This window comes from Oryzias latipes, chromosome 2, assembly GCF_053564925.1.
Source record: "Oryzias latipes strain Hd-rR chromosome 2, Olatipes_Hd-rR_3.1".
NCBI lineage: Eukaryota > Metazoa > Chordata > Actinopteri > Beloniformes > Adrianichthyidae > Oryzias > Oryzias latipes.
In genome coordinates this window covers 20,660,595-20,683,457 of record NC_136238.1, presented here as the reverse complement: position 1 = coordinate 20,683,457, position 22,863 = coordinate 20,660,595, and the positions used below count along the sequence as shown (strand labels likewise).

Below are 22,863 nucleotides of genomic sequence, written 5' to 3'. Positions count from 1 at the left end.
CGCAGCTATCCAGGATTGGTTACACCTGGCTTGATGAATCCGTGTCTGCTCATCCTGGCTTGGTCTTTGTGTAACCAATTAAGCCTGGAGGCATATGTTTTGGATTCATTGAGCTCAGCTCAGTCATTTATCCCGGATGTCTTAATTCTACTTTTGTGCAACAGGCCCTTGGTCATGGGTCTGACTCGGGGATTAGGAAAATGCATGGGGCACTTGCTAAACCTACTGCCAGAGTCAAGGACTGGGGAAGCAGTCATCCTTGTTTGAACCCAAGAAGACATACTTACCTGGAAGGGGTGACACCATGATCAGGAAGGTGGTTTGCCCAAGGTGAGGCTCTGTCATTGCACCCTGACCGTGCTGACCCTTGTAAATTCCCCAAATGTGGGAATCTCAACTGCGTAATTTGTGGTAGTGGAGGACTGCGTTCGCGCTCTCCCCTGTTTACAATGTAAAAGACAAAGATGTCTTAGAACAGTGAAAGCTTCATGTCCATCTTTGGAATGCAAAATGTGAGCAGTTGTAGGTGTGATGCAACTAGCGCTTTCTTTCTCTATACCTATCTATATATAGTCAATAAATCTTTTTGGATCTTGAACAGGGACAGAACCGGTCTTAAGGCTACAAGTTTGAATGCATCTGACATTAGCGGATATTCCAGGAAGCAGGTTATGCTAGCTCACACGATAAGTTTGAGGCTAAGGAAGTTGATAACCTCAGCTTTCGGTTTCAGAAAAGGAGGTATGTTGCAGGGTAGGTCAAGTTACCATGGCAACTCATGCTCTGAACATAACCTGGTCTGGAGCAGGTTTAGTTGAAGCTTAGTTTGTTAGTTTGTTGAGAGGTGAAGCAGCATGGCGTGTCCATTTGAAGATGATTTAGTGGATGGAGAAGCTCAGATAATACTTTTTTCACTGTGAGAGGGTGATAAGACCACATATGGATGCTGGAAGGAGAAACTTTTTTACTTTGATCTAACTTAATTATTTAATTCAGTTAAGATAAATCTTTTTTTTTCTCATTTTTTGTTTTTATCACCTTAAAAATAACACGTAGTTTTCAGACAATTATTTTCCTTTCATTCAAATTATTTTTATGAAGTAGGTGTAACTTTGTTGCTGCTTTTAGATCGGCACAGCAAGGGATTCTGGGATATCATTCTTTTTTTCTGTCTGGACGGATTAGGGTTTAAGTGTAGGTTTTTGACAAAATGTGTTTAGTTGTTTAGCTTTTTTACTGTGTATTGCCGAGATTTGCCAAGTTATTTTGTCCTACTATGCTTATGTTTCTGCACCATGAGTGAGAGTGAAGGAGAAAATGACCAGATTTTATAGCACCCCTACAAGTTACCATTGTGATGACAATGATGGAAAGTTCATTAATGAAATTTTGCACTCCGTGCATTTTTTACCGTCCTTTCTATTGTTATAAAAATGAGCATATCTGCCGGCTACTTCAAAATGCTTTTTCATTTTCTTCTTTAACATCGCTCATTCTGTGACATAATTAAAGCAAAACTGCAAAGAGAGGATTGCATTTGCGTTAGTTACATTGTGAAAATGAAAAAGCATTTCTGATAAAAGTAGACATTTCTAAATGAATTTTGCTACATATTTACTAGAGAACCTTTTTGAAAATGAAATGTCAAATACCATTTTCATTATAATTTTAATTAAGGGACAGAATAAGCGGTGTTGAAGAAGAAAAGGAAAAAGCTATTTGGCGGATTGCTTTTTCATTTTAATTTTGAGTCAAAAAATGCATCTTCATTTTGAAAATGAAAAAGCATTTCTGGTTTTCACTTTTATATTTAAATATGCTACAGAAAAACTTCCATACTTTATAGACTCGCAGGCATGAATTTTCTAAACTCTTTTAAGCAGACATTTTCTTTAAAGTAACCGTTTGTGGTCTCCATCTTCTGGAATAAAGTGTAATGCTATAAGATGAGCTCCACCTAGTGGCCAAACTGAAAAGCCCTTCAGAAGGGCAGAACATTTATTTTTGTAATATGATGCAGTTTAGATCCTTTTAAATTTTAATGATCTGCACATTTTTGTTGGAGCTTCTCCGTTTAAGAAACCATGTCATACTGTATGGTGTTAATAATCTCCTAGGTTTGTTATTTCACTAATACATTTTTCTAGTATGTGAACTGTATCAGAATAATATGAATATCTTCAAACAAAAAACAACAGAACAAAATGCAAGTTTAAAAGTAATTGACAGAATTTTAAAATAAAAGTTTTATTCAGGGAATAGTAAAATTGACGGGGAAAAAACTTTTTGCCCTTTAATAAAACTTTATTTGCAACACTGAAAGTCATAGAATCACACAAAGACAAATAGCTTTGAACAAAGGGGCCAACAGAAGAAAGCAGCAAATGAAAGAAAGAAAAGAGGTCGAACAAAACTGCATAGAATTTTATCATTAATGACAAACTTAGAAGGAAAGCGAGCAAAAAGGCGCCTCACCAATAATTCCAATTGTATTTTTCAATTTTTAAACCCTTTAAATTCTTTGGGTTTTTAACAGATTCAACGTTTTCATTTTCAACAGATGAAAATGGGGAACAAGGGTTGTATATTGACATTTGTGAATGTATTAAGACTGTAATATTTGGCCAGAATGAAAATGAATATACAGTGGAGCAAAAAAAATATTTATTCAGGGACCAATTCTGCACGTTCTCAAACTTAATAAGATTAGGGATACCTGTAATTTTAATAATAGGTATATCTCAACTATGAGAGAAATAATGAGAAAAATAATAAAATTTTCACCTTCAATGCACTTGCTGATGCAGGTTTTAATTCAAAATTTGACAATGCATGGCCCCATTCATTCCTTCCTTTACACAGATCAGTTGTCCTGGGGGGTATTCCAGAAAGCAGGTTATGCTAGCTCTCACGGTAAGTTTGAGGCTAAGGAAGTTGATAACCTCAGTTTTCTGTTCCAGAAATGGAGGTATGTTTCAGGGTAGGTCAAGTTGCCATGGCAACTCATGCTCTGAACATAACCTGGTCGGGAGCAGGTTTAGTTGAAGGTTAGTTTGTTTACAGAGAGGTGAAGCAGCATGGCGTGTCATTTGGAGATGATTTAGTGGATGAAGAAGCTCAGATAATACTATTTCTACCGTGAGAGGGTGATAAGACCACATATGGATGCTGGAAATATATATATTTTTTACTTTGATATAACTTAATTATTTGTTTCAGTTAAAATCAATAATATTTTTGTAAGTCGGTTTAAAAATTACACGTAGTTTTCAGACGGTTATTTTACTTTCATTCAAAGTAATTCAATTAAGAAGGTGTAACTTTGGTGCTGCTGTTAGAGCGGCACCGCAAAGGATTGTGGGATATCAGTCCCGTTGCCTGTCTGGACGGATTTGGGTTTAAGTGTGGGATTTTGACCAAATGTGTTTAGTTGTTTAGCTGTTTTACTGTGTTTCGCTGAGTTATTTTGCCGTACTGAGCTTACGTCTCTGCACCATGAGTGAGAGTGAAGGAGATGATGGTTAGTTTATATAGCACCCCTACGGCTTGATATTGTAATGACAATCAAGGAAAATTCTTTAACGGATTTTTGCGCACCGTGCATTATTCCCCTGTCTTTTTTATTGTTATAAAAATGAGTATATCTGCCGGCTCAAACTTAGGCATTTGAGAGTTCAAGAAATGTAATTAATTAAGATGGAAAAAAATATGAATTGAATTGGAGTAATATGACCTTTGTTAGATAAATACGTAAATTTGAGTTGTATAAACAATTATTGAGTTTTATAGACGTAAGAAATTAGGTTGAATAAATTTAACTCAATTTTTTGTTACCAATAGAAGTAATTCATTTAAGTTGGCAAAATTGGATGAGTTATATATGTATGTGCGTCACAAGGAAAATGGAAATAAGATCAGAAACTCGTGCGTTTACTTTGTCTGCTCTTTTTCTACACGCAGAAACTCTTTTTTGTGATCATGCAGCCGTGTTACTTTTTTGATGGACGTATAATCTTCATACACCATCATTAAAACCTCAGACTCCGTCTCACTGAAGTACAGCGTTTTCTTTTTTTTCACCACGCGTTTCCATGGTGACTCCAGAAATCGGCGATCCATTGAGAATGTCTTTATGTACCTGCCGTGCACGCCCATTAACCCAGGGTTACCAAGTCGCGCGTAATTACGCCAACTCATATCCGGTCTTTTGGAACCGACATACCCTGAGTAAGCAAGTTCAGGCGTATTTCAGCCAGAGTTCAGGCTTAAAGTCAGGCTAGTTTAAACATGCTTTCTGGAATACCCCCCTGGTCCCTTTGCTGATAAACAACCCCAAAGCATGATATTACCACCTCCATGGTGATGCACTACAGCATTCTTTCTCCTCCAAACATGACAAGTCGCATTCTTCCAAAAAAGTTCTATTTTGGTTCTTTTTTCTCCCAATCCTCTTCTGGATTATTGAACTGTTCTCTAGCAAACTTTAGACGGATCTGCACATGGACTGGCTTCAGCAGGGGGATACATCTAGCACTGCAGGATTTGAGTCTCTGGCTGCATAGTGTGTTACTGATGGTAGCTTTTGTTCCTTTGGTCCCAGCACTCTGCAGGTCATTCACTAGACCCCTCATTGTGGTTCTGGGAATTTTTCTCACCGTTCTTGTGATCATTTTGACTCCACGGGATGAGATCTTGTGGGGAGTTCCAGAGAAAGGGACATTATCAGTGGTCTTGCATGTCTTCCATTTCCTAATATTTGCTCCCACAGTTGATTTCTTCACACTGAGCTCTTTACCTATTGCAGATTCAATCTTTCCATCCTGGCACAAGTCAACAATTTGGTTTCTGGTGTCCTTAGACAGCTCTTTGGTCTTGGCCTTAGAGGAGTTTGGAGCATGACTGTTTGAGGTTTTGGACATGTGTCTTTTATGTAGATAACAAGTTCAAACAGGTATCATTAATGCAGGTAACAAGTGGAGGACAGAGGATCCTCTTACAGAAGAAGTTTCAGGTCTGTGAGAGCCAGAAATCTTGCTTGTTTGTAGGTGACTCATTTTGTCTTTCATAGTTGAGGTAAATGAAGATAGCAGACAATCACCTGCTAGATTTTTATTGCAATATCATGTACTCAATGAGCTTTCAGAACGTTGAACTGACAACATAACTCAAAGTCTCCTCATGTTTTTTCCACCATAATGAAGTAGCAAGAGAACAAGGCTCCAAGCTGAACCTTTAAGCCTGAGAGTGAGGCCGGACGACACATTTACTCATTGAACAAAGACAGAACAATTTTTCTTTTCAACAGTGTCAACCTAAATATGGTTTGATACAGATCCTCTCCAAAACAATCAGGGTGAAGTGAGTTCAGAAAGAGTATCTGTCTCTAAACTACCAACATAGCCTGAAATAAAGATTTTATCATCATCCATGACACTACGTGTGAAAACACTCAGAGCAAAAGAGAACAAGGGCCTTACGCAAAGGTGGTAGTCAGCTTTACCTGCCTGCCTGCTCCAAGCTGGAAAAAGCAGGATATCCTTGGACTTGAAGTATTCCTATAGGTATTGTTATAAATTAATTAACAAGCACAAATAGGCGTGAAAACAAACCCCCAAAAAGTACCGACAAGCAACCTAGTTTGTGGATCCTTCCATGTGGCCACAATGTGGAGGTCAGCAATATAAACAACATCTTTTCCCTCATTTAAATACACAAACATCCCAAAAAAAAGTAATCAAGACTTGACCACCATCATTGCTACAGCAAAGAAAATAAAAAAATATGTACCAGTATGACAGATTGCATGTCTTTGTGCAGCTTCCCCCAGAATCTTGAGGCAAGCATTTTCAATCTGAAATAGCAAAAATAAGTAGAATACATTTCAGTACATGGTACTGCCTTTGCAGTGCATCAGACATTCTAAAAATACTTATCGTGGTTTCCACGCATTGTGTCAAACCCAGGCTCCAAAAGTCTTTCTGAGTTGAACATATATTGTCCTCCTTCACTAGGATGTCTCTGAGAGGACAGTTTTGGTCTAAGACATATTCCAACTGAACGAAAAGAGCATTTCATGTGATTTTGCTTCAATGTGACATAAAAAATGATTAAGGAACCGATTAAAACTACAACAAACTACAAAATAATAGTGGTGCTATTTGTCAAGCTTTAGGAGTTCTGATGCTTTCAATGAGTTTGACCTAAAGTTTCATGTGATTGCATCAAAATGCGCCTTACCACACTGGTGGGATAAGGTTCACGTCTTTCTGGCACTTTGCTCCTGGTACTGACATACGCATGAACAACCTGCCATTCAGGCGTCACGCATGAGTGGCCCAGCAGAAACTTCCTCATAGTTGGTGGATGTGACGATATGCAAACAAGACTACAAACTTTTTATCAATGTTTAATATGAAATCAGTATTTTATTATAAATACTTATTTGCATCTTATCATCTTGCTTTTTGATATGTGGTACTTTCTCAGTCTGGTCATGTTCACCCTCTGGCAAGTTTTTGCCTTCACACTAGTGGCCACCCCCTTGGATGTGATGCTAGCAACAGTGCATAGGTCCTTAGTGCTGGCTGGACAGTGCCACTTGAGTCACTTCCGTGCTTCCTTTTTAGACATCATGTTCTGTGCCCTATCAATGTTGCAAAGTACCTGTTAAAAAATGACATATAAGGTAACGCTTTTGCTTTTTCCTCAATCTCCTGTCCATGTCAGTCAAATTTACAAACTGTTTTGTTCTCGTCAACTCTTGCGTCAATGTCGTCCTCTGGGTCGGCTGCCTCAAAATTGTCATTCAAGACACAGGCGTTCACAGAATGAAGACGTGGATGCTGATGACACATCAGGAAATAGTGACTGGTGAGTGGCCCGCTGATCACACAAACTTGTTAAGGGCCGTACACACCGGGACGAAAATCGGCGCACGTTATTAGCCAGCGTTTTTCAACACGTTTTTTTGTGTTCACACCCAGGCGATTTTCGCTGACGACGAGCCGAGTGAATATGCAATTTCATTCCCTGACATTAGATGGCGCTTAGTGTAAAACAGAAATATTCCTGTACACAAGGTGGCGCTGCGCAATTTTATGCTTCTTAAAGTCGCTTTTCACTCAGAAGAAGAGAGCAAGTATTTATGCGCTTGTCAGTATCATTCAAAGAAAACATGAATATTTCAAGCACCAGTAGCTCTAGTTCCAGTTCCAGCGATGAAGAAATTATTGTTCTGTTGAATGATGAAAGACGCCGGAAAAGATGTCAATTTTGGGTACATCCCATAGTTATGAGAAGAGAAGAACATGGGAAGTTTTATCGACTGGTACAAGAGCTGAAAATGTATCATGAGCGTTTTCGGGGATATTTTAGAAAGTCTGTCTTATTTCTTCGCAGCAGTGTTGACGCTACTTGGCGTATATCTTCTTCGCTGGTATGTGTGCTCAGCAAGACAGTTTTGTGTTTGAGCGCCCCCAAGTTGTGTTTTACTGTAACTTCAGAAGCTCCAGACAGGTGTGCAAAAGCGCCATTCTCATTGGTCGTATAGTTTTTGACGCGGCGCGTCAAACCAAAAAAAACGGACCTGAGGCGTTTTTAAAAAAATGACGCTTTTACGCTTGGTGTTTTTCGCGTCGGTGTGCACACTCACATTGGTGCCCTTTGTTTAGTTACGAGGCGTTAAACGTCGGCGAATTTCGCGCAGGAAATTCGTCCCGGTGTGTACAGGCCTTTAAATTATTAGATTGACTATTTTAACAATGTAAAATCGGAAAGTGTTGTTTCATTAAAATAGCAAAACTGTTGCAAAGCGAAAGGGCATTCCTTCCAGTCACGCCTTTATAGGTCACACTTTGATTGCCCCTTTGTGTATTATAGTCCCCCATGAGGACAATGGAGTCTCCGTTGGAGTGCTTTCCAGTACCCCTCAGAGGGACACCAGGAATTCTGGGAATTCTGAACTGCTGTTTGGCTAGTTGGCTACAACCACAGTCAGAAATGTGTATGAAGGGACACAATTATTTCATCCGCCGGGATGAGCCCCAACATTTGGCTGCCGAGCTACGGGCTCACGAGCAAGCCCACGCCAGTGTGAGCCTCTCACCACGCATAACTTCAGAATGGTACAGTCCAACCCTTCTCGAGGGATGGACTCCAGAGGCCATGCATGGAGGTGAACTTATCTATTTGGTACCTCTTGGCCTGCACAAACTCCCGCTCCTTTCCTCCCAGAGAGGTGACGTTCCAAGTCCTAAAAGTCAAAATCTGGTGGTTGGGCTGCAGAAAAAAAAATCACCTTCAACTGCTACTTAAACACAATTTCCAGCCCATTTTGAAACCTCCTGCAGGTGGTGCTCCCATGATGGGAGGGATCCCTTCATCTTTAGCTCATCTTGAGCTAAGCCCTTTGGGAAGAACCACTGCCACCATTCGCAGCAGGTGCAGTGATCACAATGGTCTGGATCGAATCCTTCTTCTCTGCAGAATCAGCTGCAGACTCAAAGCTTCAGCAAACTTGTGAATAATTTGTAACAAAGTTCTGCATTCCAACAAACAAAAGAGGATTTCTGAGAAGAAATCTAATTCATGCTGCACTGAAAGATGCATAGAGATAGGCCCTGAAGTTTGCACAAACCAGAAATATTTTAGTTTGAATTTAGCTACTGTCATTTTCTATTTATAATGCAGCTGTTTGTTGACTGCAAACTGCTGCAGTCACGTGATTTCTTGTAAAATGGAGAGAGGAGGAAACAGTCTCACACAGACACACATACACACACACAGGGGGAGGAGCTCTGCTCTCAAGTCTCAAACTCAGAGAGAGCTCAGTCTATTCAAGTAGACAGAAGTGAGAATTTCCTGCTTTCCTCTTCTGTAGCGGTGAGTCTTTGTGAAAATCTTTTTCTTCTTTTCTGTCGTTTTCTACGCTAATGATGAAGGTGCTGTGTCTGCGTTGGAGGACAGAGAAAAGAGCAGCAGAGGCAGAGATCGGTGCTTCCTAAAAAACAGAAAGTTTTCATGCAGGCGTGTTGAGACAGTTCTGAAAAAACCTGATTTCATTTGATCTGTGGCTCAAACCTTTCCGTGTGGAGTTTGCATGTTCCCCATATGCAATGCTTGAGCTTTATCAGGATGCTATGGCTTCCTCCCACAGTCCAAAAGCATGCTTCACAGGTTAAGTGATTATTCTAAATTATCTCTAGGTGTGCACGTGAGTGTATGGATGTGGATAATGAGTGTTTCCTCTGCAGGTGAAGGTGGAAGGTGTGTGTGAGCTGATGTGGATCCAGTGAATCCAGGAGCATGGATCGGTGGGAGGAACCACAGGAGGGAGCCCCTCCCTCTAAAAGCACTCTGTGTGATGAGAGCCGGAGCAAAGCTCAGAGGTGAGATGAAGATCTCTAACTGTCCATGATCTTCTCCATGTCAGAGCTCAGCACTCACACCAGCAACCTTCATTCTTCACAGGAACCAACCTGGACCTGGATCTGGATCCAGCTGGGGGTCCGACAGGAGTGATGTGAAAAAGTATTTAACTGTAAACCTCAAAGGCAGCAGTTTAGGAGTAAAACCGTAAGTGTTTGTCAGATACATGTTATGGATTCAATAGATTGACAGCATTTGATCAGTGGAGACTTTAAAAATCCAAATGATCACTTTGTGGTTTACACAACCAAACTCACTGTTGCTGTAATCCTCAGTAATCCACAAAATGTTCACATTTCTCATCTCTATTTTCTGCTTCTCTTAACCCTTGTGCTATCCTAGGCACTTTAACATTGGGAGTTGGGTCATCTAGACCCACTAGAACCTTTTTTCTTCAATGATTTGTGATCTTCACTGGTGTCCATGGATTACATGAAATCTTTCCACCTTTATCCACCTTTGTCATGGTAGGGAGAACACGTCAAAGTAAGGGTGGGGTCATCTAAGATAGCACAAGGGTTAATGTGACCTGTCCATCAACTGAACAAACAGATCAGAGCTGAGGGCCTCTAGTGGTGGGTAGATGTTACTCCTACAGCAGGGGGCTTTGTAGCTTCAGAAACCCCTTTTATTTCTTAAGGTAAACTTTATTTTTACGATATTTTTGTGTATTTATTTATGGACTGCATGGATAACAGAGGGGATATTAGAGATGGGTGCAAGAAAGGAAAATAGGGGTGAAGAATTAGGAGAATGATTAGAGAACAACAAGAGGGGTCAGGATTACAAACAAAACAAGTTGACTAAAGTTTAGCTTTAAAATTTCACATGTAGATATTTACTGGGGAGCAGCATCCGTATTGATGCGGTCGCTGTACCGGTCCGTCGTGGTGAAGACAGAGCTGAGCTAGAAAGCAAAGCTCTCAATTTACCTGTCGATCTTTGTCGTTCCAATACTCACCAATGGTCATGAGCTTCCTCCGTAGGATGGTTGGGCGCTCCCTAAGAAATAGGGTGAGAAGCTCGGTCACCCGCGGAGAGCTCTGAGTAGAATCGCTTCTCCTTCACTTCAAGAGAAGCCAGTTGAGGTGAATCGAGCATCTAGTCCAGATGCCCCCCAGGGCAGGTCCCACTGGGCGGAGGCCCTGGGGAAGACCCAGGACACGCTGGAGAGACTACGTCTCTTGGCTGGCCTCGGGGTCCCCCCAGAGGAGCAGGACGAAGTAGCCAGGGCAAGGGAAGTCTAGGCATCTTTCCATAGACTGCCCCCCCCCCCCCCGACTCGGTCCCGGATAAGCTGAAGAAGATGGAGCCTTCAACCAATCACTACCTAGTGGTGAGCTGTTGGTCTAAAGAAGCAGAGGCTGAGGACAAACAATTGGGTATTAGGTAGTCAAAGAGCTCTTCAGTGGCGATGCGCCTATAACAGGGGTCTGCCCTGATCACCTCAAGGTTTCTGGATGTTGTCGGGCTGTCTTGAGTGATATGCCTTTGCAGCATTCTGTGACACTCAAAGACAGTGTCTCTGGATTGCAAGAACAGGGTGTTGGTGCCTCTTTTTTTTAGAACCGGAATCGGAGGATGTTGTCCAACTACAAAGGGCTTACGCTACTCACACCCTAGCTACACTGCTACTGCTCTGTATCTTGGTTGTGGATTAGCACATAAGCCCTACTTGTTATGTTGAGTGCTTGTGGGTTCATGGTTCATGGAGTTTACCAATCCACACACGTTTTGTGGATTTTACAAAAGTTCTGGAAACATGAAGTTTGGATCCGTAAATGTAGGCTGTTTGAACATCTACAGTAGGGGCTTGGTTAACCACTCAAGGCATTAAGTTAAACGTGTTCTTAATGCCTGTGTGGAGTTTGCATGTTCTCCCCATGCAGGTATGGGTTCTTTCCAGGTTCTCCGGCTTCCTCCCACTGTCCAAAAACATGCTTCATAGGTTAATTGGCAACTCTAAATTGTCCATAGGTGTGAGTGTGAACGTGAATGGATGTGTGATATGTTGCCCTGTGACAGACTGGCGACCCGTCCAGGGCATCCCCTGCCTTTGCCCACAAGTGGCCGGGATAGGCTCCGGCAGCCCCGTGACCCCGAAAGGAACAAAACCAAAGAAGATGAAGGAAATGTTCCTGATGCATGTTGGACTTCAGCAGGGCTACCCTCAATTATCGGGTCTGACTAGTCTGCTGCCCCCACAACCTGGTCCTGGATGAGCAGAAGAAAGTGGATCAGTGGATGGACTTTAACTTTGATGCGCTACTTTCATCTCTTTTGCCATAGAATGTTTTTCTAATTTAGAATAAACGAGAATGAATAATTCCGTTGACTGTAACTCTGATTGATCTGTGAGTCAGAATGAATGTTGGAGTGGAATCATTACTGTTCAAAAAACCACAGCATTCATGATGCATTTAGGATCTGAGATGATCCAAATCAAACACCATCAAGAAAGAAACTCACTTCTAATAAAACAAATGTGTTTCTATCAGGATCCACCAGAGACTCGGAACTGGATCTGGATCTGAACCCAGCTGTGTGTCCGTCAGGAGTGACCAGTCAAAGGATCGTCTTATTTTTTTTAAATCATCAGTATCTTTTTGTGCAGAGAGGTGAGCTGTATGCAAATGTTGAAACTGAGTCAAATGAGTGAAATGTTTTTATTCCAACATGTGTTTGATGTGAGCTCAGCTCTTTCTCGCAGAGATTTCTATCTTCAGCGTGTTAGTCTCTGTGTGCACAGACAGAATGGATCTGATTGTTGCTGATTCTCCACAGACTGGACCAGCAGAGCTCAGAGACTCCCAGTGGTCCGTCTGTCCAGCAGCATCAAACACAGCTGGACTCCATCTTTCTGGTCTGTACATGAACAACAACTACTTTCCCATCATTCTGTCCACAGTCGTCTCCATGCTGCACTTTGGACACCAGTGGACTGTCAGTGTGTCCAACATGGAGCTGATGTTTGGCTCCATGACTTCACTCTGATTGGCTCATTCATCTGGAATTCTGTTGCAGCTGCTGGAGGACAACATTGTCACCTTTGTGAAGAAGGAGCTGAAGAAAATCCAGAAGCTTCTGAGTCAGAGGAAGGATAAGGAGGAGCTGGAGGATGAAGATGAAGAGCAGAGGATCAGCAGAGACTCACTGATGAAGATCATGGTGGACTTCCTGAAGAGAATGAAGCAGGAGGAGCTGGCTAATCGACTGCAGAGCAGTAAGAGGATTTCTCTGAAGGTTTCAGCTGCTGATAAATGAAGATTGACTGATGTATCAAGACTCAGTTGAAGGCTGCAGAGAATTTACACCACTTTCATCTGTGAAAGATGTTATTTGCATCAGTTCATTTCCTATTGGTCAGAATTTTGATGAACTATTTTAAAAAAAATCCCTGTCATATCAGTAATAATGAAGTAGAAAAAAGGCAGTTTTCTTGAGTTTGATATTTATTACCCCAAAAATCAAGATAGTAATAAAGGTAGCCCCAAATAATAAAATGTCCATATTTCCCCCATTTGGCACAATGACAGCTTGACAGCGGCATCACGTGCTTCCCACTTGCCTCATGATGTTGTTCTGAGTGCTACATGCAGTTCTACCAGACGTGCTCTATGCGGTTTAGGTCAGGGACCACCAGTGACCAAACCATATGAGGCACTTCCACTTCCTGAAATCCAGCTGTGAAGATTCTGGCACCATGTGGTGAAGCAATTATCATCCATGAACAGAAAGTTGGTGGTGTGCAGATGGAATTGGGGGATAATGGTGGGTTCAATGATGTATCTGAGGTTAGAATGTGCAGTGACTGTGCCATGCACAATAACCAATTCAGTTTTGCGCTCATTCATGATGCCTGCCCAGACTGTTGACCTTATTATACCAAAGCAAACCCTGGGGACCATGTTGACCATTGTGCAATGGTTGCTTCCCCTTCCTCAGCAATGCTGATGATCATTATTTCTGTGCAAGATGACCCAATACTCATCAGTAAACAGGACAATAGATATTTGCTGCACTGTCCAGGTCACATGGTCTTCTGCCTACTGCAAACGTTCACCCTTGTGTCTTGGTGTCATTGGAATAACATTCAACAGCTGTCTAGCATTCATGTCAGAGTGGTGGAGTTGGTTGTAATTAGTTTGTCTGGAAACCCTAATACCCTGGTACCCCTTGTAAATGGATCTGTCACTGGAGGGGCTCCACTCCTGGGTCTGTCAAATTGATGCCACATCGAAAAGCTTTTCTTTGTGTGTAAAACACAAAGAAGGTCAGTCTATTACCCCAATACAATTACCTCCCTATGCCCAAAATCTATGAATCAAATATTATCACTGAGTATACGACATCCACTGAGTTGTTGTGAGTAGTGTTACTCTGTTGTGTCTATTCAGGATCTCCTGCTACTGCTTGTCAACATAAAGTCCAATCTGAGCAAATAAAGAAGTTCCAGTGTTTGTTTGAGGGGATCGCCAAAGCAGGAAGCCCAACTCTTCTGAATGAGATCTACACAGAGCTCTACATCACAGAGGGAGGAAGAGGAGAGCTGAATGAAGAACATGAGGTCAGACAGATTGAAGCAGCATCCAGGAAAGCAGACAGAGCAGAAAAAAGCATCAGACAAGAAGAGCTCTTTCAACTCCCAGCTGGAAGACAAGAACCAATCAGAACCGTGATGACTAAGGGAGTGGCTGGCATCGGGAAAACAGTCTTAACACAGAAGTTTACTCTGGACTGGGCTGAAGGCAAAGCCCACCAGAACCTCCACTTCACATTTCCATTCACTTTCAGAGAGCTGAATGTGCTGAAAGAGGAGAAGTTCAGCTTGGTGGAACTTGTTCATCACTTCTTCCCTGAAACCAAAGAAGCAGGAATCTGCAGCTTTGAACATTTCCAGGTTCTCTTCATCTTTGATGGTCTGGATGAGTGTCGACTTCCTCTGGACTTCCACAAGACTCAGATCCTAAATGACCCTAGAAAGCCCACCTCAGTTGGTGATCTGGTGACAAACCTCATCAGGGGGAACCTGCTTCCCTCTGCTCACCTCTGGATCACCACACGACCTGCAGCAGCCAATCAGATCCCTGCTGAGTGTGTTGACATGGTGACAGAGGTCAGAGGGTTCAACGATCCACAGAAGGAGGAGTACTTCAGGAAGAGGTTCAGAGATGAAGAGCAGGCCAGAATGATTGTCTCCTACATCAAGAGATCCAGAAGCCTCCACATCATGTGCCACATCCCAGTCTTCTGCTGGATCACTGCTACAGTTCTGGAGGATCTGCTGAAGAGCAGAGAGGGAGGAAAGCTGCCCAAGAGCCTGACTGAGATGTACATCCACTTTGTGGTGGTTCAGGCCAAAGTCAAGAAGGTCAAGTATGATGGAGGAGCTGAGACAGATCCTCACTGGAGTCCAGAGAGCAGGAAGATGATGGAGTCTCTGGGAAAACTGGCGTTTGAGCAGCTGCAGAAAGGCAACCTGATCTTCTATGAATCTGACCTGACAGAGTGTGGCATCGATATCAGAGCAGCCTCAGTGTACTCAGGAGTGTTCACACAGATCTTTAGAGAGGAGAAAGGCCTGTACCAGGACAAAGTCTTCTGCTTCATCCATCTGAGTGTTCAGGAGTTCCTGGCTGCTCTTCATGTCCATCTGACCTTCATCACCTCTGGACTCAACCTCATGGAGGAAGAACAACAGAAAAAATCCAAAGTCCTTAAACTTAAACCAAGTGGTCCAGTCCAGTTGTACCAGAGTGCTGTGGAGAAGGCCTTACTGAGTCCAAACGGACACCTGGACTTGTTCCTCCGCTTCCTCCTGGGTCTTTCTCTACCGACCAATCAGAGTCTCCTACGAGGTCTACAGACTCAGACAGGAAGTAGTCCACAGACTAATCAGGAAACAGTCCAGTTCATCAAGAAGAAGATCAGTGAAAATTTGTCTGCAGAGAAAAGCATCAACCTGTTCCACTGTCTGAATGAACTGAATGATGGTTCTCTAGTGGAGGACATCCAACAGTCCCTCAGGTCAGGACGTCTCTCCACAGAGAAACTGTCTCCTGCTCAGTGGTCTGCTCTGGTCTTCATCTTACTGTCATCAGAAGAAGATCTGGAAGAGTTTGACCTGCAGAAATACTCTGCTTCAGAGGAGGCTCTTCTGAGGCTGCTGCCGGTGATCAAAGCCTCCAACAAAGCTCTGTAAGAACTCTCACTGATTTATTCATTTATGTATGTGTTTTTTCTTTGGTGGAAACTAGTTCTTTTTCTATTTATTACATCTCCCTTTGCAGCCTTGGTGCATGTAAGCTGTCAGAGAGAAGCTGTGCAGCTCTGTCCTCAGTTCTCAGCTCTCAGTTCTCCAGACTCAGACATCTGGACCTGAGTAACAACAACCTGCAGGATTCAGGAGTGGAGCTGTTGTCTGTTGGACTTGAGAGTCCATGCTGTGATCTGGAGGATCTCAGGTAGGATACAGCACTATTTTATGTTGAATAATAGAATTTGAATGGGGCTCTATTGTGATTTTAACAAGAACAAGCAGAACTAATTTGCTTGGAAAAGAAAACAGGGGGGATATGAAACATGTGCACTATGTTCATGTTAGGATCACAGTAGAGTTAAAGAAAAAAACAGAACCCCAGCAGTACAGAAAAAAGCACAATACATAACTAGTCACACAAGATGTTGAGTGGGGGTTGTCAGGATTCATGGGGTACCCCTGATGCACTGCTTCAAGAAGTTGCCTCCTCTAGTAGCTCTGCCAGGTTTCAACATTGAGCAGGGGAGAGTATAATCGTTTGGTGAAACCTGAGTCACAGCTGAGTCAAGGATTTATCAGTCCAGTCTGCTCCTTTCAGACTGCATTTTCCCAAACTGTGGTTGTCAGAGGAGTCCATAGGCTATATCAGGTTGCCTGGTGGGTGGACCCTTTAAATCTGCTTCCCTGCATGGTTGTCTGGGAGGCCCTTGGTGCCACTATCACTTTACTTTATGGTTTACTGCTGCTTACTTTAAGGTGACCGAGTGATTGACCAGGGAAGGGCAACTCCAAGTCTTGAGAGGCCAAATTTCTGCGTGTTTTCCAACGTGGTAAGCTCTAATTGGGGGGAAACGCCTAAACCAGGTAATCAGTCATGAGTATGGCTTGGATTCCTGGAAATCATGCAAACACTCTGGCCCTTGAGGCCAGGAGTTGCTTATCCCTACAAACGAAATGTGAGATGGGCATAAAGAGGATGTTTCAGTCTGAGACAGACAGCAACAGGACTAATAATCCTGGAAAGTGTAAACAGCCCCAAAAACCAAGGGGCGGTTCATAACTGCTTGGCAGCAGCTTTGAAGCATTGAATAGACTAAAGCCTAGGCTCTCTTCTCTTGGATGGACACTCTTCCAAGCTCAATGGTAGCGTCAGGCAGAAAGCAAAACATGGGCAAATTCAACCCACACCAGATCACCAGCCCAAGAAGTGGATCCTGAGAGCACAATCACTCTCCAGATATTGGTTAAACCCTTCCAACTGTCTGTTTGACTCAGTTTGAAAAACAAAAGTCATCCCAAACTCTCAGCAAAATGAGGCATGTTTAAACACTTTGACCTTAGATAATCACCAAAAATGCAGTTGAACAACTTAAAAAATTTGTTTAAGCAAGAATGACAGAAAAGATGAAAGGCATAACATGTTTGGAGAACCATGTAGGAGACACAGGAAAAAGAAAACTTATCTTCTGAGAATGCAGAAGGTATATAAATATCTATCACTCCTGGCACAATTTACTTTTCAATGTGCGTATGCAGTGGGACTTTGCAGTCTGTAGGAGGGAAGATGTACAGTATTTCTGTCACTTCTTCTGTATTGTTGTGTTGTCAAGACACAACTTTAGCATTCTTGGAACCCAGTCTGTCAGAGAACACGAAGTCAACGCAGCAAAAGAAAACACGAACCAACAAGTCTTCTTCTAATGAAGCTTCAATGGCCGATAACTCATATCATGGTTCCTCTCAGCAATCAACAACCGATGAGATAAAAACAAAGCATTGGTTATGTCAGATTTATGTTATAACAACTGAGTGGTTGACTTGCCTATTGAAATGAGATACTTTTGTTTACTGAAATTAGATACTTTAGATCAGTGTTTTTCAACCAGTGTGCCGCGGCACACTAGTGTGCCGTGGGAGATGGTCAAGTGTGCCATGAGAAATTGCCCTCATTAACTGATCTAAAAGCAATTACCATCTCCAGGAAATCAGCTCTTTGTTCATCCGAACAGGCCCTGATAAAACACTGAGAAGTTGAGAATATGAAATATAATAAAATTATTTTTTCTTTGTGTTTATTTAATTCTATTAAAGACATTTTGATAAGAATGACGGGATACAGCTGTAGCTATAACTGTGTGAGGAAAAGTCCCGCCCCTTTAACTGTCTCCACCAATCATTCTTGAAGGCTTAATCACATGTCATCAGTCTGACCAATCAGAAGTGGTTAAAGTATTTACTTCCTTGTTTCGATTTAGCGCAAAAAAGTCTCTCTGTTCTAACAAAAATACCAGCTAAAGCTCGTCTTTAGCGGTGTAGCTTTCCACAGAATCTGGTATCAGATTGGAACAAGTGAACAAAACCTGAAGCTCAAAGACGCTGGTCTTTCTGCGGTCGACGGATTACGGGCACTACATCTCCCATGATGCAGTACAGTGACTGTCTTAGCGCACAGTGAGTCTCTCCTCTTAACGTCTTAAAACAACGAACACACATCAAACAGTTTTTGAATCTATTGACTTAATTCTTATTACATCTTTTAGAAAAAACAGCTGCAGCTTCCAGCGTTTTCTGCAACAATTATCACAAAAATGCATGTGAGATTGCAGAGGGGCTGTACTTTTAACCCTTGTGCTATCTTAGACGACCCCACCCTTACATTGACGTGTTCTCCCTACCATGACAAAGGTGGATAAAGGTGGAAAGATTTCATGTAATCCATGGACACCAGTGAAGATCACAAATCATTGAAGAAAAAAGGTTCAGCACACTGTTTAGTGGGAGTTTAGATGACCCAACTCCCAATGTTAAAGTGCCTAGGATAGCAAAAGGGTTACTGTATATTTTTATGTGTAAAATACTCTCATTCACTTTGTATATCAATTGTGCTGCAAAATAGACTTGGATAACTTGGTCAAATCTTTTTATTCATTTCTTCTCTAGATTAGAGTACTGTAACCTGTCAGAGAGAAGCTGTGCAGCTCTGTCCTCAGTTCTCAGCTCTCAGTCCTCAAGACTAAGACATCTGGACCTGAGTAACAACAAGCTGCAGGATTCAGGAGTGAAGCTTCTGTCTGCTGGACTCGAGAGTCCATGCTGTAGACTGGAGACTCTCAGGTCAGGTTTCAATAAACTCTTGCTTCCAGGTTTTGTCTAATGTTCTCTAGTTTACCATTTAAAAAAAAGAAATATTAGGGATTATACAATCCAATCTAACAGGTTCATGATACATTTTTTGGGTTGTAATGGTATGACAACAGTGTTCAGAGTTTTAATTACCATGTTTTCTATTTGTGTGTGTGTTTCCAGAGTCTTCTACTGTGACCTGTCAGAGAAAAGTTGTCCATCTTTGTCCTCCGTTCTCAGTTGTAAATCATCCAATCTCCAAAAACTGGATCTAAGTAACAACAACCTGCAGGATTCAGGAGTCAACCTGTTGTCAGTTGGACTGGAGAGTCCACATTGTAAACTGGAGGCTCTTAGGTATGACTATATTGATTCAATTTGTGTTCAATTTAATGTTTTCTTTATGATTTACCTGATAAAATAGTTGATTTTCCCGACACTCACATTTTTTAGATGTACTTTTACAAGATGATAATTGACAAATGGAAGACCACTACTTTCTGTTACAACATAAGATAATCCATGTCACTGTAACACTGGAATAGCAAGCAGGAGAAAGATGGAAACAAAAACATGAAACAGTTTCCAGTTGCTTTGTGGTTATTCCTGCTTATGGGTTTTAAAGTATCCATTTACTCCAGTTTTTGTAGGCAACCTCTGAGTAGACTTACTTGTGTCATCTTGGTCAATTCTTGTTGATTTTTCATGTCATGTGTTGTAACCATTACTCATTGTATGAGGTTTTGTGTTGTGTTTCTGTAGCTTGTCAGGCTGTCTGATCACAGAGGAAGGCTGTGCTTCTCTGGCTTCAGCTCTGAACTCCAACCCCTCCCATCTGAGAGAGCTGGACTTGAGCTACAACCATCCAGGAGAGGCTGGAGTGAAGCTGCTGTTGGCCGGGCCGGCTGAAAAACCCAGGAGACTGAAGACTCTCAGGTTTATTTCGTTTCTATTTCTTATTTCAAAAGCCCATTTTATCTTCTGCCTAAACTTTTTTCCAAAAATGCTGCACTGGAGCAGACAGTGAGGCTGCTTCATTCACAGACTTCAGCTCAGAAAACAGAAACGTTAAGAAGCTGACAAAGTCTCCTCATGTGTGATGGATTATTGTGGTCAGCAGATCATCAACTCCTTGACTCATAAACCTAGAAGAAGCCCAGCAGTGTAGTTTTTCAGGTCAGCTCAGCACAATGACATGGTCTCCTCTTCCTCCTCCTGCTGCTTCAATGGAGATTAAATGAGGAAAAACTTTCAAACAGCTGGAACGTGACAAGTCAGATTTACAGATGCTTCATTCAAGTGTCCAGATGTTAGACTGTTCCTTCATCACTGTAGAACAATCTGAAGATGGGTGTCATCTAATGTGTAATACTATATTTGCTGAAAAAAAAAGTCTTAGCTGCTCTGACCCCCCCCCCCCCTCCCCCCTCTTTTCAGGGCGGAGCCAGCTGGAGTCCAATGGCTGACTCCAGGTCTGAGGAAGTGTAAGTGCGCTTTTTTTTTTTTAAATATTTGATTCATGACAACAACTCACATTCAGGCATCTTCAAGCTGTCAAATCAGTCCTCATCAGAACTGCAGCTGGATTGTGTTTGTTTCTCCGTCAGACTCCTGCAGCCTCACAATCGACACAGACACAGTGAACGGGAACCTGAAGCTGTCTGACGACAACAGGAAGGTGACCTTTGAGAAGGAGCTTCAGTCGTATCCGGATCTTCCAGACAGATTCGATGTGTGTCATCAGCTGCTGTGCAGAGATGGTCTGGCTGGTCGCTGTTACTGGGAGGTGGAGTGGAGAGGAGACGTTTCCATATCCTTGAGTTACAGAGGAGTGAGAAGGAAAGGAAACAGGGATGAGTGTGTGTTTGGAGCCAACAGTCAGTCCTGGAGTCTGATCTGCTCCAATTATGTTTACTCTGTCTGGCACAAGAACAGAGAAACATACATCTCCCCCTCTTCCTCCTCTTCCTCTCACAGAGCAGCAGTGTATGTGGACTGTCCTGCTGGAACTCTTTCCTTCTTCAGAGTTTCCTCCGACTCAGTGATGCACCTCCACACCTTCAATGCCACATTCACGGAACCTCTTTATCCTGGGTTCAGGTTGGGTGCCGGTTCCTCAGTGGTTCTGTGTAGAGATCCGAGTTAAGGTTGTGGTTCTGTAAGAGAAACTCTGTTGAACAGAGGGTTCAGTGTGTCTTTCCCTTTCTTACAAACTGGTTTTCCGATTCATGTCTTCAAACCTTTTCATCCTGAAACTCCTGAATATGGTTCTTAGTAAATTCGGCCTCCATTACAGATCATGTTATTTCAGGATCCAAATGTTTTTATTGCTCCAAACTTCAGTGAAAATCAGCGTGTTGTGTTTGGAATGGACTTTTTTTAACCCTTGTGCTATCCTAGGCACTTTACATTGGGAGTTGGGTCATCTAGACCCACTAGACAGTGCTCTGAACCTTTTTTCTACAATGATTTGTGATCTTCACTGGTGTCCATGGATTACATGAAATCTTTCCACCTTTATCCACCTTTGTCATGGTAGGGAGAACACGTCAATGTAAGGGTGGGGTCATCTAAGATAGCACAAGGGTTACCATGGTTTTTATACAATAAATACTTGCTTTGTATGTTTCCACATTAGCAGTGTAACTTTGTCTAATTCTTTTTCACATTCTCATGTTTTCACCTCATTGAAAGGATTCACTTTTATTTCTTTGAGTTTATTCTGCAATCATCTGCAGTACAGCAGGGGAAAACATATCCAGTCAGCCACCAAATGTGAAAGTTCTCCCACTTAAAAAGATGAGAGAGACCTGCAATGTTCATTACAGCGACACTTCAACTATGAGAGACAGAATGAGAAAAGAATTTAGTGGAAAATAAATATTTATTCAATAACAAAAATTCATATTATTACTAGTACTTTGTTAAGCATTGATAGGGTGGTCGACCTCTGATCAGACGATTGCAGGTTTGATTCCCACCTTGCTTGCTGTCGGGGTTTTGACTATTCCTTAACAAAGAGAGGAACCACACAGGAAGCAAGAATTTTTGTTAGACATCTGCAAAAGGAGAACCCGTCTGTCACAGTGCAAACTGGAATAGAGGAGTCCCGCTTTCACGGTGTATGGAGTCTGTATTTATTGTAGGCCGGGGTTGATTACGTGAAAGTGGCTTTTCAATCAGTCAGAACAGAAACACCATCTCTTGTATAATCATCACTTCACATGTCCGTGTTTTCTCACTGAAAGACAGAACTGAGAGACAATCATGTTAGGGTGATAACAGCAGGTGAGCAAATGATACCAACACAAACTCCAACACTCGACCATGTGTCGAAGTGTCTTTGGGCATGACACTTAACCCCACCACACATTAGTGTGTGAATGGGACTTCAAAGCGCTTAGGGCCTTCAAGGAAGGTAGAAAAGAGCTATGCAAGTGTGACCGAACGCCCTCTTACATTTGTAACCCAAACGGAGACTGGATTTGATAGGTTAAAAACATTAAAAACTTGACACAAGTTCAATAAAAGAGAAAGTTAAAATGGGCTCGGACAGTTGGACCGCACTCCAACACTGCATGAGGGCGGCTGCCTCCAGGATCGCCTCAGTCCCACTGCACCGGCGGGTAGCCACCAACACCACCAAGGGAGATCTCTGATCCAACTCTCACCAGGAGTACCTGCTCAGGGCCCAAATGCACACAAAAACACACCACAACCCAAACAGTGATTAAAAGAAAATACAAAACAGAAGCGGTGCACCTGAGCAGGTCACCACTAGTTTATGGGCTGAAAACAGGGGGGTCCCCCCTACACAATACTGTATACGGCACCCACCAGCTACCATAAGGATAAAAGGAGGAGGCAGCCACCCTCAGCCAGGTCCAGACACCAAGATACTAAAAATGAGCACAACAGTTTAAAAATGGATAAAAGCAAGGGTGTCAAGCTTGATTAAAACATTAAAAACAATGACTAAAAACACTAAGCAAAACAGCAGTGGCAACTCTGCTGGAAAAAGAAAAATAAGTTAGTTCTCCCCTGGGACAAACACA

General features: G+C 42.3%; 1 protein-coding gene and 1 non-coding gene across 3 annotated transcripts; both read left to right on the top strand.

The window, feature by feature from the left end:
* Window positions 1-279: 279 nt before the first annotated feature.
* LOC111946576 (U1 spliceosomal RNA) lies at window positions 280-443 on the top strand. The gene has a single exon (XR_002872310.1). It is a non-coding gene; the product is annotated as a U1 spliceosomal RNA (small nuclear RNA).
* Window positions 444-8,762: 8,319 nt separating this feature from the next.
* LOC101169839 (uncharacterized) lies at window positions 8,763-21,445 on the top strand. 2 transcript variants are annotated; one of them, XM_078934081.1, is made up of 13 exons: window positions 8,763-8,880; window positions 9,252-9,386; window positions 9,469-9,528; window positions 11,925-12,044; window positions 12,211-12,289; window positions 12,451-12,649; window positions 13,824-15,624; window positions 15,717-15,890; window positions 18,626-18,799; window positions 18,992-19,165; window positions 19,571-19,744; window positions 20,246-20,292; window positions 20,416-21,445. In XM_078934081.1, exons 2-13 carry the CDS (start codon window positions 9,304-9,306, stop codon window positions 20,952-20,954), a joined length of 3,624 nt encoding a protein of 1,207 aa, XP_078790207.1. In that variant the 5' UTR covers window positions 8,763-8,880; window positions 9,252-9,303; the 3' UTR covers window positions 20,955-21,445. The 2 variants fall into 2 exon arrangements, with proteins under 2 accessions (XP_078790207.1, XP_023817634.1); XM_023961866.2 differs by having other exon boundaries at window positions 9,469-9,573.
* The last annotated feature ends 1,418 nt before the right edge of the window (window positions 21,446-22,863 follow it).

Coding starts and splice junctions, on each gene's coding strand:
- LOC101169839 (XM_023961866.2), top strand. CDS start 9,304: ATGGATCGGTGGGAGGAACCACAGGAGGGAGCCCCTCCCTCTAAAAGC. Junction 9,387..9,468: donor AGCCGGAGCAAAGCTCAGAG/GTGAGATGAAGA, acceptor CATTCTTCACAG/GAACCAACCTGGACCTGGAT. Junction 9,574..11,924: donor AGCAGTTTAGGAGTAAAACC/GTAAGTGTTTGT, acceptor TGTTTCTATCAG/GATCCACCAGAGACTCGGAA.